The following is a 19,137-nucleotide window of genomic DNA, read 5'->3' as shown; positions in this document are numbered from 1 at the left end:
AGATGGCACATAATACGGAGAAAGAAAAAAAAATCTTGCTGATTTATGAGTACTCTTTCATAAAGTGGCAGCTTCTTTCAGCCAGATGTGTAAGTGTTGAAACTGAGAGGAAAGGCACCGAACAGTAACTATCCCAAATGAGAAAATGTACTGTAGTTTCCCGGGTTGTTTAAACCCGCGGCTCACAAAGGCCTCTTTTAAAATGCCCCATAGGCTTCGCTGTGGACATATACACAGGGAGTCAATAGAAAAAAGGAACTGATCCTTGCAAGCTAAAACTTGGAATAAGTAGCTCCGATAGTATAGAAGAGCCAAATGGTGACCTGAGGTTCTCTAGGTCTTTTAAAAGGTCCACTCTGAAGATTCATTTTTAGATGAAGCAGGTCCTTTATTTCCATATTGTTACTCATACGGAGTATAAGAGCAACGGAATAAAACAACAATAGAAAATGGAATTGTTAACATCCCCGGCAAGATACGCTAGACTGTACAAAACAGACCTGCTGCTGATGAAGATCCTACGTGTTCGCAGACAACTGAGAAGTGGTCCAAGAGGAGCTCGTCTGCGGGAAACTAACCAGGTGCTACTGGCATGGTCAGTGACGACACCAACAGAATGATTTACTTAGAAAGTGTTGGTTGGCAAGTTAAATTTGCCTATGGAAAACTTCATAGTATACTTCTTGCGTTTCCAAGCTGTATATTCATGTGTTCGCTGTACTTCCTAGGATCCATACAGTCAAAAATATAACATGCCCCCCACCCCGCCCCAGCTAGAAGCCATTCATTTCTGATGGGTATGGGGGTGGTGGGGTCATACAATTTGATGGAGTATGATTACAGGTCTATTTCTCTTGCCCTGCCTCTGGTAATATGGGCATTCTGAGATTTGGGGCATGGAGCTGTCTGGTCTCAGGGGTGCTGCATTATCCTATGTCCACAGAAAGATACGCAGATTGTAGCTGTCAATGTTTTCTGCCTTACTGTAGTTCACAAGTGTGGTTCACATAAACAACAGGCAACCACTGCCCTAGATGCCTCTCGTAAGGAGTAGAGGAGGGGCAAGCCGTATCGAACTCGTGGGGATGAGCCCCCTGCGAGTGCTAGGAACAGATGCACTTGCAGGACACCCCCCCTCCGTGGGAACTCCACACTTTCCGGAAGTAAGGCAGTAAGCTCACACGCAACAAGTGAGACCCCACGGGCGGTTCCCAGGTAAAGAGTTAACACGACAGGCCTGATCTGTAGAAGTCTGCAGGGCTGGGCATTGGCTGGCATCTGGAAAACTGGATGTTCTCTACAATGAGAAGGTGATTTTGCCTACCGGGAGAATCTTTTCCTGGGAGAATCTGGAATTTTGGTGGTTGTGGCTGACAGAGGCTCCCTTTTAGAATAGTCCTCATAAAAAGCTCTGTCTCAAATGGGCTTCCCTCAGCAGAAGCACGTGTTCCTTGCACACATGTTGGTATAGTTCACCGCTGGAGAAAGGGACCTGCTCCGTATGACCTGTCTTGGTGGGAGAGGAAGAACAGAGGAAGCCTGTGCATGGATTTCTCCAGACACCACCTGCTAGGTCTTTCCCCCTTTCTGATAACTATTACGGTCATGCGCATGAGTGCCCTGAGTCTGTGAGCCCTTCTGTGGATCATCATTTGTGGGGGTGGGGGATCACCACCCTTAAAACAGATGTCAGGAATGTCAGTAAGACTGGAAAGGACCTTACTTGAAGTTCTGTAAAGACTGTGACAATTTATAAAATGTATGTGCTTTTGACTTTTCCATGAAAAAATTCCTAGCTAGCCAGTCCCTGTAAGCAAGAAAGTCAAGTATGTAATACTTATAGCTGCACTGGAAGAAGAAATTTTTTCAGATACCAATACTCCCTCCAACAGCTCTATCAAATTACACCCTACGGACATAAAACACCATACCTCAAATTCTGAAATTTCTGTGGGGCTGTGTCATTTATAATTAACATTGTACACTTTTACCGAAGTAAGGCAGACATTTATTACTTATGCTTCTTGTATTTTCTTTAATTAGATATTTTAATTTCAGTGACTCAAACAGTAAAAAGCAAAGGCACTGAATACCTTGAAAATACAGTACTACGTGTGTTCTGGGAACTTTTGCATCCAAGCTAACTACTACTTATGTACCCACATTTTGATCTTAAACACCTATTTGATTGTTTCATTTAACCTACAGAGTTTCACCAACATCATATCTGAATAAGTGTTACCATATAACTTTAAGAACATCTAGGCTTGTATGTTTCATTCTACTTTATTTCTTGTGCTACTACAAAATAAAGTCATAAAAAAAATCAAACCTCTTTTTGAAAGACTCAAATATATCGACAGGTGCGAAGATGTGTGGTGCTCAAATCTATAGAATCCAAAAAGGCCCCCTATTTGGCATCTTTTTAAGTAAAATATCTTTGCTGTTATGCAATGGCACTATGGAACACTGAAAAATAATATTCAATGAAAGCATCTTCATAAGAAAGAAATGAAGTCATCTTGGGGTGAGTCCATTTCTGTAGCCATCACAAAAGACCGTGAGTGAAAAACCCTTATACTTTCTACTTGTGACAGCTGTTTGAAAAAGGACTCAACTGCCTATGCAGCATGAGGGTCTTACTTGAAAAGGCAATTCCTTTTTAAGAGAGGCGAGTGAAAGTGAATTAGAGGAAATCAGCTTTTCCAAGTGGGGGGGGGGGCGGGGAACAGCCAGCAACCTGCGCGCTCCCCTCGCCCCCCCACCGCGTTGCGCGCGCAGGGGGGGCGGAGGCGGGGCCTACCGATGGTGCAGTGCTCTCCGTTCCAGCCCTGGCTGCATTCGCACTTGCCGTCCTTGCACGTGCCGTGCTCGGCGCAGCGCGGGTGGCAGGCCCTCTGACTGCAGGCGGCGCCGGTCCAGCCCTCTTCACAGCGACAGGTGCCCCCCATGCACACTCCGTGCGAGCCGCAGTCCACCGAACAGATTTCTGCATTGAACAGAGGAAGCAGAGCAGGAGGGAAGGGTAGCGGGGAGTGAGAAGGGGCGTGAATAAGCAGGGCTACATCTTCAACTCAAAAACCAAAACCACTGAAAAATAGATAAAAAGTATTTATATACTCAGTACATTTTAGCATTGACCCGTAAGAATTATAAATGGTAAAAGTTTACTTTTTCATTCGTCATTTAATTTCAAATGCTGCTGTAATTGTGCATAAAATACACAAGAGAATTTTGTTATGATTTCCTATATTATATGTATGTGTGTATAAACAACACACACTACTAGCAGAACGGAACACATGATTCATAACGAGAGGAAAATACACACGCAATGTATCTGAGAATATCTTTTGGCAGCCCAGGTTACACGCACACATACAAACACATACATCAAGTTAACATTAAATTAATAAAGTATTTCAGTGTCTAAGCATGTCTGGTATTTAACAGGAGTTGCGTTTCACCCCTCTGGCAAGAATTGCAAAGGGGTAATTTCTACTCCTAATATTTAAGTTTCTAAAATATTCAGAAACTTTTAATTAAAAAGAATCTTTTGTAGTGTGTACGTGGGCTTGCCTCTGACACACACAGATGCTGGTTAAATTAAAAAAAAATTGTTGTTTTTCCTATTCAGTAAATTTGTACTGTGGACACATACACACCACAGTAGAAAACCAGTTTAAAAATATAGGTAACTAGTGACTCTGTTATTGGAAAAAATAGGTTTTTCAGGTACTAGAATGGACTAAAAGGAGCACAAGTAACCAAAGGACTTCAAAACCGTAACAAAAGGTTAGATCTCTAAAAAGAATTCAGAAGGATATTTTCTATTTTATTTTTTTACATATGAAGTTAAATAAAATCAACTACCTCTGTTTTCTACGATTTTAAGACCATTGCTTGGTTTCAGTTTCCTTGCAAAAATAAAAACACTGAATAGAAACCCGAAAGCATTTCTAACAAACAGAAAATGGACTGCAGCCTTCTTTTTAAATGAGAAACAGTAACTGTGTATGTGGTCACGTGCTCCTGGTTTCCCCACTCACTGCCCAAGTAACATTTCTCGGACCCCTTAGCTCTGTCTCTCAGTCCTGCAGAACTGTAAACACCGTATCAAGGCACTGTGAGAGTTGTAACATTTCTTTTAAACAACAGCCAGGATTATTAACTGGAAGCAAGTGGTTTATGTTTTTTTCATGCCACATTTGCCATCTCGTTTGAATTAAATTTTTGATTAAGAGATCCAAGATGGTGATTAACTTCAGACGAACAGAACGTCAACTCAGCTCCAGAAGAGGGAGGTTTCTTTCCGAGGTACCCCTTTTATTCAATCTAATCAATTTTTCATTAGGGTGAAGGTGTTTATCAGCGTTTAGCACACTAGCTTTGAGCAAGGTGCGTCAATCTTTGTAATGAACTTATTAATTAGAGTTAATTTAATTGAAGTGGAATTGAAGGGTAATTAATGGACAAACTGCTGATGAAGACAGAGGAAAGCTCTGTCGCTTTCAAACCTACAAACTTTCTGATGGAAATAATTCACTTCTCCTCTTGTAGCAGCTCAACCAAATGTTTCAGCAGGTGTACAATCTACTCGTATTGAATTTAGATATCTGAAGGTCACTTCTACAACAACAAAAGAGGTAGCTGGTAAAGTGTTTTGCTTTGGGATTCAGTTAGTTAGAAATTCCCAATAATGCTTCTAGTAAACTTTCAGCCACGAATGTGAGTTACCATCAATGTTTTTGTAAACTTCAAATGACAGCTGTGCCACATGCCGATAAATTTCAGGCACATGAACCAGGATATTTTCACAGGGCGAATATATACATATATTTGATATCTTTACTAAAAATTCTAAGTAAGTTTTCTGTCTTTTTGCAGCTAATAGCAAATTTCAACAAAGTCTTTTTTTATGCTAAATTAGTTTCTTCCAAAGAAGAGTACTGTATGTATTCATTATTTGACTCAATATATTGAGAGTTTAATGTTTTCCTGTTTTGCATTGGGGGTGTAAAGGCGAATAGGGTGAAGATCTTAGCCCACTGTGTCTAAGCAGTCATTTCGTACACAGGTAAAATTAGATCTTCAACTGGCAAAATAATTTCATCAGCATGAAAAAAACCCTCAGTCTAAAGATGTAAAATAATGATAGGTGATTTTGGCAGCCAGTTTAATCTTTTAATTAACATCTATGCCTTTTTTTTTTCTCGTCATTCATGGCAATATCATTTTATGAAGAAGACTGAATTATCTTCTTAAATTTTATTTAATTTTTAAAATTTTTTAAAAGTAATCTTTATAGCCAGTGGAGGGCTCGAACTCACAACCCCAAGATCAACCCCAGGTTGCATGCTCCGTTGCCTGAGCAGCCAAGCGCCCCAATTTGAGCTACAGTATCAATTACAAAATATCCTTTATAAAATAATTCAGGTAATGTATTAAATAACATTAGATGAAAAAAAAGGGCTGTTTCATTATTTCCTTCCTACTCCCATAATTGTGGGAGACAAATTAGAATGGCAATATTTCAAACCAGTATTATTTTATAGCTATATTATTATGCTTATTTTACTGATGAAGGCATAAGAGACCTGAACCAAGTTCTTTACTATAAAAATAATTCTATCTATAAACTTTAATTGGATTTTTTTGGTGGGATGCATTTTTTAGTACAGAAGCCAGAAAGGGAAATGAAAGCTCAACAAAAATAATTAAATGCCTATTCTGATTCTTGGGATTATAAAATACATTTTTAAGAACAGAGGACAAAATAAGTTAATGCGTTATTTAAATAATGCCTTGATAATGTTGGGTGGTGATGATTTCCTAGAACTCTTTCGTGTGGCATTCAAGGTCCTCTATAATCCCACCCCCAGTTTTTGTTTTCACTCTCATTTGTCCTGTACATGTTATTTGCTCTAGTGGTCATGAATTTTCTAACCAGTTTCTGGTTCTCCAAGCTGTGTGAATCAACTCATATATCTATGAAACAGTAACAAACATAAACCTGTCTCCCTCCAAAAATGTATGACCAAAAATGTATGACCAAAGGATGAGGGAAGCAGAGGAAAGGGAAGGAAGAGAGGGAAGGAGGGAGGGGATGAACCAGGAGGGAAGGGAGCTGAGGGAAGAAGGAGGAAGGAAGGGAGTGAGAGAGGAGGGAGGGGGATGGAGGGAGGGAAAGAAGAAAGGAGACAGGGAGGAGGAAGGGAGGAGGGAAGGAGGGAAGGAAAAAGGAGGGAGGGAGGAAGGAAGGAGGGAAGGGAGGAAAGGAGGGAGGGGAAATGAGAGTGATTATGTAAGGAAGAAAGTACATTACTTGTCCCTTTGTGCCTTTACCTAGGATATCTACTGGGGGCTTCAACGGAATTTTCATCAATATTACAAGTTAGCCTATACAAAACTGTCTTTAGTGTTGGGCTTCCAGGATTCAGTTTGTAGTGGGTGAAGAATGGCACATGCGTCCGTCACGCCGCTGATGACGCACGGGGTAGCGGTCATGTCATCCAAGTTTCTCAAAGTGCCAGGAAAGAGTGATTTGTAAAAATTACTAGTCTTTTTCTTCTTCTTCTTAAAATAAGTGTGTTAATTCACTGCCTAGCGGGATTTCTCTTAGGTTAATGCCATTAGGTTATATTAATAGATGAAATAGTTTGCATTTCATAAATTTCACAATTGGAGAAACCGTAACCAAGCAGTACTTTCATGTGGAAGCTCTTCTGAATCAATGGAGACCTGTATGGGCTACATTAGCCTTCAGAATTGTACCACCATAACTATGACCACCATCGGCACCACCACCGCTTGTTAATGGGTAACCTGTATTCAGTACTTGCCATGTATAAGGAGCTATTCTCAATGCTTTTCACATATTAACTCATTTCCACCTTATGACGATTGTATAAGGTAGTACTATTATCATCCCCATGTCACAGGTAAAGAAACTGAGGCACAGAGAAGCATTTCAAATAGCTGATCAAAGGCCATAGACCTAGGGAATGGCCAGGCCAAGCCCTGGACTCAGGCTCCAGATCCCCGCTCTTAACCACTCAGTTACAAACAGGGCTTCAGTGCAGAGGCAATCAGTGTGGACGGATGAGGGATAGACAGACGGCTTCCCTGAAGCCAAGCCTTATGCGGAATGTTTTTATTTACTCAACAGTGTTAACAAGACCTGTCCTTTTGCTTTCCCCTTTCTTCCCCTTCCCCTCCTCTCCCTCTTTGGTTTCTCCTCCTCCTCTACTTTCCCATACAGAAGTCATCCTCTCCTCCATGTCTCACCTGTCTCTCCCCATCACCTCCCCTGCGTCCTTGCCTCGCCCCTCACCCCTCCCCGGCTTCCCTGCCTTCTCCAGAGCCATGACCCTTGCCCCAGCCCGCCCTGGTTGCAGACGTTCGGCTCTTGGCCCCAACTCCTGTGCTGTGTCTTCAGCAAGCTCTGTCTAGTTCTCCTTTAGAAGGGCCCTCAGATTTATCCTTTTCATGTCTATGAACTCCAAAGGAATTAGCGATCTCAGCATGTCACACTCTGGGAAAGCTCAAACGTGTCTTCCGGCCATCAGATTCTGACTAGTCACCCTCTCTGACACAGAATCGACTAGGGAGTTCTCACATACTGCTCTCACCACCCTGGTGGGCACACCTCCTCGTGACGAGCGGCTTCTCCATTGTCTGAAGCATCATCGCTAAGCTGCGTCCCCCATAACTGGGCCAAACCCAACCCTTGCCTCCAAACACCTTTTCTTTACTCTCCCGTGGACAGAACACTACTTTCATAGTTGTATCTTCGTTGATGGCAGTCGTCGTAGTAGTACTAGTAGGAGCCGTGGAGGTGGCAGCTATATTTGGAATTTACTGTGAACTAAGCATTGTTCTAAGTACTTTATATACATGAATTCGAGCAATTCCCAAAGCATCTCTGTAAAGAATGTCTTGATTAGGGGCGCCTGGGTGGCACAGCGGTTAAGCGTCTGCCTTCAGCTCAGGGCGTGAGCCCGGCATTACGGGATCGAGCCCCACGTCAGGCTCTTCCACTAGGAGCCTGCTTCTTCCTCTCCCACTCCCCCTGCTTGTGTTCCCTCTCTCGCTGGCTGTCTCTATCTCTGTCGAATAAATAAATAAAGTCTTAAAAAAAAAAAAAAGAATGTCTTGATTAAATCCATTTAACAGATGGGTAAACTAAAATACAGCAGTCTGCCTCAGTCTACACAGCTATTAAGTAGGAGAGGATGGATCTGAACCCAAGCGTCTGATCTCAGAGTCTATGCTCTGAAGTACTTTCTCGGACTGTTCCCCTCGTCAGAAAATACCTCCTCCCATCCCCACACTAACTGCCATCTTCAAAAGAGCCACGGATGGGAACCCAAATCTTGTTGAAAACTTCCACTGTGCATCAGGGCAGGAGGACTCCTCTGCATGTGGATTATTTTTACATATTACTCCATGTCACATGCAATAAAAGATTCAACTGGGACGTGTTGGTTTCTAAGTATTTCATGTGTGTTCCATCTCCTTGCCCCATTTAAACTGTAACCTTCTAGATTAGAACAGCACCTTCCTGCACCATATGACTAACGTGGTCATGGAATTAATTCATGGGATATAACCAGCATTAAAAAAAATAGCATATACTTGGAGAAAAGAATCTGTGTGTACCACTTTGTAAGGCTTTGTTTCGGTTAGGCGATGACATGTGTACGCACAGTAGGTCACAATGTAAAGCTGTTTGAGGCTGTGGGTCAGGGTCAAAAATTTGAAAGCCGCTATCCTAGAGGGTAAGAACGAGTCATTCTTCTTTACTCTTACGGGGCTCATCCCCATACCATGCACACGGCTGTTGTTCAGTAACAAACTGACTGACCGAAAAAAAAATTACTACCTGCCATTTTTATTATAATCATACTATTACAATTTTTAAAAAGTCAGTGTTGGACCATTGTGCACGTCATAATATCTATATACGTATATGCTATTGTGACCCCGCTTAGCCTTATGCTGTCAAATACTTTTCTAGTTGAGGCTTCTCTGTTATGAGATAATGTGCATTCTTAAATCCACAAACTGTACACAGGCCTCGAGAGTTAGGAAGACGGAGTATTTCAACACAAATGAAATATTATTCTTTACCGTGCTATTGAAGGAGAAATTTTAATGACAAATTGACCTAGCCTGTTTCTTCTTATAAGGCCATGAAATTTCATTACTTTTTACATTTATTGCTATAAATCATAACTCTAATAAAATCTATATTAAAGTTAATAAGCGTGTTCTTAAAAATTAAAGTATCTTAATCTTCAGCTACACAACATGAAGCATGCAGTCATCCTGCCCTTGTGCACCTTACCATTTGAGCAGTCCGGGCCGGTCCAGTTCGGGTCACAGGTACAGGAGCCGCTCTCTTGAAGATACGTGCCGTGACCAGAACACTGGTCTGGACACATGGTCTTCACTAGTTCACAATTGCTACCACCCCATCCTGGACTGCAGTGACATTCCCCGTGGATACAAACCCCGTGATTGGAACATCCGGGGTCCAGACAGTCGGCTGGAGTAGAGAAAAGAGAAATTTCACAATTAAACCTAGAAGATGTCACACATACCTGATGCATGCAGGATAAGGAACTACGTCCCAATCTGATGGATATAAAAATTCTGGAGACTCAACTATTCACCTACTATTTTCAAGAACTTGTTTCTGAAAACGCAAAGAATCATACAATACGGCATTAAGGATCATACCATTTAGGTAACTGAGAGTCTTGCAAGGATTTGTAATTTTCATGAGAATTACACATATATATGCTCCTGAGATTTCAGACTATTGCTCTCTGTTCTGCTTAATCAGATAGTAGTAAGTACTGGCTTCTCTGTAACAGTATTGTATCAGCTGACCTAACCACAACCACTGAGTCCTGACAGCTGTATGGGACTCTCAACTGTTTGAGAAATGAATGAGCTGCATACTCTCTATCCTTCTTAATTCACTCTAATGTGCTTTAGATGACGAGATTTAATTTAGCAATTTGACTCAATAAAACTTTACACTTGTAGGGTCAATGGCCTGAAAATTTAATTCCAGAGACTTAATTGCATTACTTTCCGTGTGCAGATCAATAAAATCAATTTGATTGAAGAACGGAAATGGTGCTTTTCTGCTTTTGGAAAAAACAATTCAACTGCACTTTACAGTATAGCAACAAGCCCATGGCGTGCTTTTTTCCACTACTTTGTTATGTGATATGTTACATCTTTCGAGAGATGCCAAAATGCTAGACTTACAAGCTGGCCTCAATGTGAAAAACTGTAAAAACAAAAGCAAAAACAAAAACAAAAACCCAAACAAAACAAAAGCACACCCCAAGAAAGCAAAGATAAAAAAACAACAAAACGAAACAACAGTCCACTGTTGGTTTCAAGACACAAGTGTTTGCTTCCTTCCTCAGAGTGGGGCGGGGGGGAAGAACAATTCATACGACTGGAAGCAAAGGGGATCTCTGGCATTTGTGTTTTTTGTTAGTTAAAATGTTAACAAAATGCAGCCGTAAGCACGGAAATCAAAGTTCCTTTCACGAGGAGGCACACGAACAGACGCAAAGTGAGGATTGCAAAGATCATGTCTTTCGAAGATAAGCACAGACGTCCGCAAATACTGGCGCGGTTACCTTCTTCGCAGTTTTCTCCTTTGTATCCCGAGTTGCAAGCACAAGAGCCTATGATGCAGATCCCATGCCCCCCGCACTGCGGGTCAATGCACTGCGTGGTGGGCACGTCGCACTCGGTGCCCTTCCAGCCGCTGAAGCAGAGGCAGCGGCCCTTGGAGTACTGCCCGTTGCCACTACACAACACCGGACAGGCTGCTGTGAAATAAAACACGACAGAGGAATTAACAGGCACGTTCTCAGGCGAGACCCTGAAAGAAAGGCGATGATCGTTGGAACGAGGAGTTTGCTGGTTTTCTCCCCTTTTCTTTCTTGCCTTGCCGGTTTTCTGAATTGCTCATGTTTCTACAGCTTATTTATATTGGCTTAAGGAAAGGCTCTAACTCGCATACCTCTGGAACAATCCGGACCTAAAAATCCCGGAAAACAATGGCACGTTCCAGAAACACACTCTCCATTTCCATGGCAATTTCTGGGGCATTCCACCACAGACTCTGAAGAAAAGAGAGAGAAGGAACACTTAGGGTACAGCCTGCTTCTCGCACAAGGTAAACTGTGATCGTTTTAGCTCCACGTGGAAGGAATTAGGGATGGCCCGCTCCGTCACCAAATAAAAAGGTTTCATTGACACCAGATTATTCGAATCGTCAAAGCAAAGCACTGCTATCTCCAATGCAGATGTTTGTGTTTTCAAGATGCACTGTCCTCCAAGATCCTTCCAAAGAATAGGTTCTTCCAATGCCTCACAGTATGTCACATAGTCATAAATAAACAATTTAAAAATAAGTCTCATGTTTTACTTCAGGCTTTATCACCCTAGGAAACACTCCAAATCGGTGAAGACAACTGAGTTTCCATTCAACACACTGTTTAGGCTACAGCCCCGAAAGAGATGCTTTTGAAGACCCTTCTTACCTATGACGATGGTATTAAAGGACACCTGCTCCGCATTTTTCCCGTCATTGTAAAAAGCCAGATGCCAGATTCCAGAATCCAAGTACTGGATAAAGCCAGCCTCATGCAGACTGACGGATCTCGCCTGCCGCCCTGCTCTTTCGGGCTCCAGCAGGTTCCGCTGCTCTCTCGCAATCAGCCTGCTGCCATCCAGGAGCTCGACAAAGTCATACTGAGGGGGAGGACAAGTGCAGGTGTTTAGTGCTCAGCCACATTTCGGATATAGCTGCTTCTCACTTTATTTATTTATCTTATTCCAACGTCTCCCCTCTGCTCTAATAAAGACAATGTCAGGAGAAGGTTCCTGGTGGACAGGTCCCTCTGTGCGGAGCATTTACAGGCGTCCTGATCTGACTCTGGAAACTGACTGCCCACTGCACGCTGTTGTTGTATACCAACTTCGCAAATCATTTTCCACTTAGAGGGCGATCGGTTTCCAGACTTAGATCTGAGCCTTGTAACTGATAAAGAGTTTGATGAGTGCAGGCCGTGGGTGGATACCACCATCAGCCTGTAACGTTTCAAACCTGGCAACCCAATTCTAGACCATGAGATCATCTCTTCAGGTGGTCTCCTGATATGTACTCAGTGTCAGGATCATACTGAATCCTCGCGGCCACCCTTCCAGGATGGCGTTGATGTTTCCACTTAAGGCTGAAGGAAACCAACCCTGGAGAGGCTTGAGAAGGGTCTGGTTCGATACCTGGTAAGCGGAGGAGTTGGTTTGTGAGAAAGCTCAGGTCTTTCCTGCCACCCACCGTGTTCCTCTCTGTGACCCTCAAGTTACCATCCCAGGCACCATGAACAAACCCATGGCTTTGTCCTCAGTTATGGTGAAACTAAAAACCGATATCGAGATGCCGGTATATCTCGGACCGCAAGTCCAAAAAATTCAACAATGGAGGGGTTCTGAAGGGATGAGAGTAACAGTAACTATGCTCAGTTATTATTATGAAGTCAACGTCATTAAGCTTAATTTTTGGTTTAGTAAGATTAATCATGAACACTGGGTAGCTAGAAGAATGCAACTGGGGAGATTTAAAGATAATTAAAAATACGGAAGGTGACTGGTAAGAGTAAAGCTCTGTGACCAGACCTAATGCAGTGAGTTTGGAAAGAATGCAAAGACTTTCCAACATGGTTTTAATAAACTTGTTGGATAAAAGTTCCTTAAAAGTGGAGTGATTCAGTTTCTATAGACTCTTACCTGGTTTCACTTTATTCCTAAGGGTGAAAAATACACTACAGTGCAATATATATAATATTATAGTATTATCTACGTGAATCACCAATATTCTACTTTCTGATAGATTTCTGAAATGGAATTTCATCACAGGTGTGTTTGAGGAGGTGTTTTTTATATGAATCCCTTAATACGATCAAACTGGAATAAAATCAGCCATTGGGATTCTGAGATTTATGATTCAATGTGCCGCCACTGTACTGATCACAGACCTCTAACATTACTACTGGACAGAATTTAGAATATCTAATTCAGTTTCCAACATACTACAATTTTTATTTAAATGTAAAAGCATTTTTTGTTATTTTTTTGTGTCGTAAAACTGCCTTCTGACATCATGCAGCTGTGAGAAATACACATAAAAAGCCATAACTTGGTTAGTATTCAATAATGTTTTTCATTTCTATCTTACAAGGATGAAAATAATCACTGGATATTTAACCTGCACAATTTTCACTGGAATTGTTTCCCAAAATTATCAGAGGAAAATGAATGCAGCACTTTCTATAGGTGCCTGTATCTCAAATAAGCCATTCGTCTTCTCATCAGATTTAAATATTTATATTAGCATGGCAAAGAGGCAGGGAAAAGTTTCTTTTAATGGCTCCTTTGCATATAAACATTTTTCTCCTCTGACATTAAGCTCAGTAACCGAAAGATTGAAAGGGAGGAAACTTTGGGTTTTAAGTGGTCTCTCAACTCATACTCATCGTCCCCACCTTCACTGCAGGAGGCCCCATTTGCATCACACCCTGAACAACCAAATGAGGCTGGAGTGCTGCGCCTGGTGGGGAGGGGAGGCCACAGTTGTTGAGAATCTGCCTGGGCTGTTCCGTAGGGCCAGTGCACCCAGGCCTTCCAGAGGGTTATTCGAATACCTAAACGCAAAGTCCTCTACTTCACACTAAGCCTGTGTCTACAAAAAGTAAACAGATTATACAGAACAAAAATATTTAATAACCTCTAGTGTAAAGTATAAAGCAATCACTTATGCACAAACTTGGGCTACTGACTTTACTCTGTAATACCTATTCCTAAGATGGAGACGTGGAATTTTTTTGTGGGGCCAAGTCTTGGGATCTCATGCTATTTCTTGGATAACATTCAGTCTCACCACTTCGGGGAAGTGGTCATGAAACAAAGGTTAGGCTAATAAAGCTATCTTACTGGTTTATTTCTGAGCAGTTAGACTATCTATATGCTTCACTCAATTCAGTTATTAAAAGGATGAGCATTAGGGCACCTGGGTGGCTCAGATCATGATCTCAGGGTCCTGAGATCAGGCCCTACGTTGGGCTCCTTGCTCAGTGGGGATCCTGCTTCTCCCTCTCCCTCTGTTTCCCCATTTGTGCTTGCTCTCTCTCTCTCAAATAAACAAATAAAATCTTAAAAAAAAAAGGATGAGAACTCAGAATCTATGAATACTTAACTGTATTTCCTTTTTAAGATTTTATTTATTTATTTGAGAGAGAGAGAGAGAGAGAGTATGAGCAGGGGGAGGGGCAGAGGGACAAGCAGACTCTCCACTGAGCAGGGAGCCCGACGCGGGACTCGATCCCAGCACCCTAAGATCATGACTTGAGCCAAAGGAGATGCTTAACTGACTGAGCCACCCAGGCATCCCATTAACTGTATTTTTAAATCAACTTGTTGGTGGTGGCATGGTCTTGCTGTAAATTACTGGCATACAGAGGAGGAAGTGATTTTAGACATTATCTGATCCAACGGTTTCATTTTCTGGACAGACACAGGCCTAGAGAGGTGAAATGATTTGTTCAAGGTCACAAGGTCAAAGAGTGGTAGGGGTGTATGCTTCCAGAACTCAGGTCTCCAGCTACCATTCTGAAACAGTCTTCATGCAAACGTACTTACGTGCTTCAGTCAGTACACTGTTAACTGTAAAGCGTTAAATTGCCTCCTTAGGCTCCTAACTGTCCAGGAGAATGAAGTGGGCATCAGGGAGAAGAAAGTCAATTGATTCCTTGGCAACAATCAAACGGACAGTTTTATAAAGGGTCACAAAGACTTTCAAAACTCAAGTGACTCTTCTGAATGGCTGGCCAATTTTAATTATTTCAGGTTGATTTATTTAACGTTCCCCAGAAACAGAGAAATGTTCAATTTGGGCTGCTTTATAGCATATTTCATGTTTAAACACTGAACTCAGAAACAGTTGTTTGCTCTGCTGATCTTGAATAAACCAGAAGAAGGAACTCTAATAACGGTGGAGCTTTGGAAAAATGCGTAATCTAGTTAAACACATATATTGTGGTAGAAAGGAAAAGTGGATATCATGTATATTGTATTTAAATACCAGAGGAATTATGGGAAAACCTGAAACTGCACTTCTTATTTCCCTAATCTCATATGGTGTATATAACCTGGAAAGAGTCAAACCGAAATCTTTAAATAAATCTTTAAAGTATACAACAATTTTCTTTTGTAATTATTTTCTGGAATTTATAGGTTCTATGCTCACTGTCGTGCTTAGCTTTGGAAGTATATTTCTTCAATTACAAAAATGTGATTTAAACACATATATGGTTCCGATGAAAAAATATATATTTTTTCTATTTCACTAGACTATTGATAGAAATGCAATGTCTCTGCTTTAAGTGAAGTTAGAGAGACCCACTTCCATTTCAGACAATCTGGTTATTACATTGTACTCTGTGTCACCTCCAGCATAAAGTGGAGTCGAGTAGAACTGTAATCAAAAATTTAAACTGAGGGGGCGGCTGAGTGGCTCAGTCGTTAAGCGTCTGCCTTCGGCTCAGGGCGTGATCCCAGCGTTCTGGGATCGAGCCCCACATCAGGCTCCTCTGCTGGGAGCCTGCTTCTTCCTCTCCTACTCCCCCTGCTTGTGTTCCCTCTCTCACTGGCTGTCTCTGTCAAATAAATAAATAAATAAATAAATGATCTAAAAAAAAAAAATTTAAACTGGACACTAGTACACAATGGGGACAGTATTTAATGTGCAAGGATCAAAGGCATTTACTTTAATAATGTAGCTATGGACAATATTATCAGAAAAATGAACACACCAAAGCACGATATTAAAAAAATTTCATCGCTGTATAATTTATATATATGAGAAACTTTCCCTGATCTACAGTGACATAAGAGAAAGCATGCTCAAAGTTTCTTACTCCTCTTTCTTTAAAGATAATGATTTTTTATTGGTATATGATCCATTTTTCTTTATAACTTATATTCCTAGGATACAGAAACTGCATTTCTCCACCAAATTACATACTCTAAAGCATATGTGGAAATCCTCTAGTCCTCATCTCATAAATACAATTAAAATCTGCATGAAATTCTATGGGTAAATAAAGTGGTTATCAAGTATATATCTTAGGCTCATCCAATTGTCAATGTTAATTAACTATCTATTACATTTTTGGAATTCCTGTGTTGACTAACATAATAGTTGACCCTAGGAAAAGTCTGAGCTCCAAATTTATAGTAGGTAATTCAAATAATTTCTCTTAGACATAACGGGACCTCTTATTTTTTTAATTTATTTTTATTTTTTAATTTTTAAGATTTTATTTATTTATTTGAGAGAGAGAGCAGAAGCAGGGGGAATGAGAGGCAGAGGGAGAGTGAGAAGCAGACTCCCCACTGAGCAGGGAGCCCAATATGGGGCTTAATCCTAGGACCCAGAGATCATGACCCAAGAGGAAGGCAGATGCCCAACCAACTGAGCCACCCAGACGTCCCAACAATGGGACCTCTTTTAAAGCACAATTTTCAACTTACATACCCTGATCCAGTATTAGACAATGAAAAAGCCTACAGAATTACTGATAGCAGCTCTCTTTGACTGTTACTGTGACGTATTTTCATGCGAGCGGACTGACTTTAGAGTTCCTGGAATGCATGCCTGAAGGGTATTTGAATTGTCGGGAGTACCACACTTAGATGGTCACCCTTGGCATCCACGAAACTTCTCTTGCCTCTTTATCTGAGGAATCGTGGCTTGAGTCGATAAAAAGTTCATGTCATCCTATTTATGTTTATGTTCCCATAACTTCTTTACTAACCGTAAGTCTGGCATTAAGTAGAAAAAATACAATATATTTTCAACAGCGTGAATACAGTGTTTGAGATGAAAATACTATGCATCTATTACATGAAAGGAATAAGATCCTCTGAAATTCTCATAGAATCTTTGTAAAACACTTGGAAAATCCGTGCTGTTTTTCTACGTGCTCAGATGATGTTCGATATTCATTCAGTTACTCACAAATTTTAGTACATTTTAATCCGTCAATAACGACTAATGCCAGTCAGGAAGAAAATGCCGTTCTTCCTACTAATTCGAAAACCTCAAGTGTAACCTACATTCAAAATTCTTTTCACTGTAAAAGATCAATAGGAAAGTGGTCCAACGGTTAAACAGCTGAACTTAAGAAACAGAATAACTTTAAAAATGCAAAGTAGCAGTTTCCATTTTATTGACAACAAAGCCGACTTTTACCTGAGTATGGGAAGGTGGTAAGCCTTTTCGGCCATATACTCCAATCAATGCATCCTTCTGAAGAGAGATATTGAATTTAAGAAACTGTGGCTGATCGATAAACAGCTGTGATCTCCAGAAGATCCCGGGAGGAACCTCTTGAATTGCTCTTCGGCCAATATCAAGTTCTCCAGAATCTATGGTGTTATTTTCTTGTGTAAATCCACCTAATTTTCCTGAATGGAAGAGACCCATTGAAAAAACAATGAAAAATTAAAACAACAGTAACAACAAACACCCCCCCCAAAAGCCTCAAACAACAAAACAGCTTTCCTTTCAAAAAGTTTTTTTTCACTAAATGCTCAGGCATTCCATCGCTGATAAATGAAATGCTCTCATAGAATTTTCACTTTAAAAGCTTTTTTGTGAGCTACTGGTGTTCAATGAATTGTGATTTAGCACATTCTTTAAGATATTCAAGTAAAAATCCTTTGACTTCCCCCAAGGTATGCCTATTACTGAAAGTCTTTTCACACCTACAGTCTTTCTTGATCACTTGTACCGTAATTATCTTACAAATATATGTCTTGTTATTTCTTGGGAGAGATTAAGTCTGTTACTTATCAGCCTTTCTAAACGTACCATAGCACTGCAAAGTGTAAATTAAGGCAGAATGGATTATGGAGATTTACAAATCAATCTTCAAGCAAACAACAAAACCAATCGATGGCACGGATTCATGTAGTTCCCTCCGAACTCTACATTAGAATGAATAAAAACTCAGATGCTGGAAAGGAGGCCCGAGAAGGGGTAAGTGGGGACGTTATGCAGGGGAGGGACGGAGGGGTAAGTTCAGATTCTCATAAAGATATTGAAGTAGGCTGTCATAACCTCTTTCTTTTGACCCTCACCTCTTGCACTGCTGGTGGGAGTGCAAACTGGTGCAGCCACTCCGGGAAATACTATGGAGATTCCTCAAGAAGTTAAAAATAAAACTATACTATGATCCAGTAATCACACTACTGGGTATTTACCCAAAGAATACAAAAGCAGTTATTCAAAGGGATCCGTGCACCCCAAAGTTCACTGCAGCATTATTTACAACAGCCAAGATATGGAAGCAGTCCAAGTGTCCAACGACTGATGAATGGATAAAGAAGATGTGGTGTATATACACAATGGAATTATTATTCAGCCAGGAAAGAATGAAATCTTGCCATTTGCAATGATGTGGATGGAGCTAGAGGGTACAATGCTAAGTGAAGTAAGTCAGTCAGAGAAAGACAAATACTGTATGATTTCACTTATATGTGGAATTTAAGAAACAAAACAAATGAGTAAAGGGGAAAAAGAAAGAGAGAGAGGGAGACACACCAAGGAACAGACTCTTAACTACAGAGAACAAACTAATGGTTACCCGAGGGGAGGTGGGTAGGGGATGGGTGAGATGGGTGATGGGGATTAAGGGGGCCACTTGTGATGAGCCCAGGGCGATGTATGGAAATGATGAGTCACCACATTGTACTCCTAAAACTAATGTTGCAGGGTATGTTAACTAACCATGGCAGTTGTTAATGGTCAGCTACTGGGTCTGTTTTTCTTTAACTAACAATTTAGTAATCTAATATGCTCCAGGGAATAAAAATTAAAAATTGGCTTATAGTAACCCTTATAATTTGTTATGTATCAGCTCATAGATTAAAAATGACATCATTCATTGAAATATCCAATATTTATTTTACGACAGTAATAGATACTCATTTTAGCTAAATTAGAACACAGAGCTAAATACAAAGATAAAAAATATAATC

General features: G+C 40.8%; 1 protein-coding gene across 7 annotated transcripts in view; it reads right to left on the bottom strand.

Annotated features, from left to right (window-relative positions):
• TENM3 (teneurin transmembrane protein 3) overlaps window positions 1-19,137 on the bottom strand; it is a 589,152-nt gene that overhangs the window by 97,967 nt on the left and 472,048 nt on the right. For all 7 annotated transcript variants that reach the window (XM_087856505.1, XM_087856504.1, XM_045785848.2 and 4 more), the window contains 6 exons: window positions 17,348-17,562; window positions 11,580-11,790; window positions 11,057-11,158; window positions 10,668-10,862; window positions 9,350-9,550; window positions 2,804-2,989 (listed from right to left, as the gene is read on the bottom strand). In XM_087856505.1, coding sequence (XP_087712631.1) covers window positions 2,804-2,989; window positions 9,350-9,550; window positions 10,668-10,862; window positions 11,057-11,158; window positions 11,580-11,790; window positions 17,348-17,562 — 1,110 coding nt within the window. The remainder of the gene's footprint in view (window positions 1-2,803; window positions 2,990-9,349; window positions 9,551-10,667; window positions 10,863-11,056; window positions 11,159-11,579; window positions 11,791-17,347; window positions 17,563-19,137) is intronic.

Source organism: Ursus americanus, chromosome 27 (assembly GCF_024610735.1).
Source record: "Ursus americanus isolate L20-20 chromosome 27, mUrsAme1.1.p, whole genome shotgun sequence".
In the NCBI taxonomy this organism is placed as follows: Eukaryota; Metazoa; Chordata; class Mammalia; order Carnivora; family Ursidae; genus Ursus; species Ursus americanus.
The sequence above is the reverse complement of the archived record's forward strand: the minus strand, read 5'-3'. Positions and strand labels throughout refer to the sequence as shown.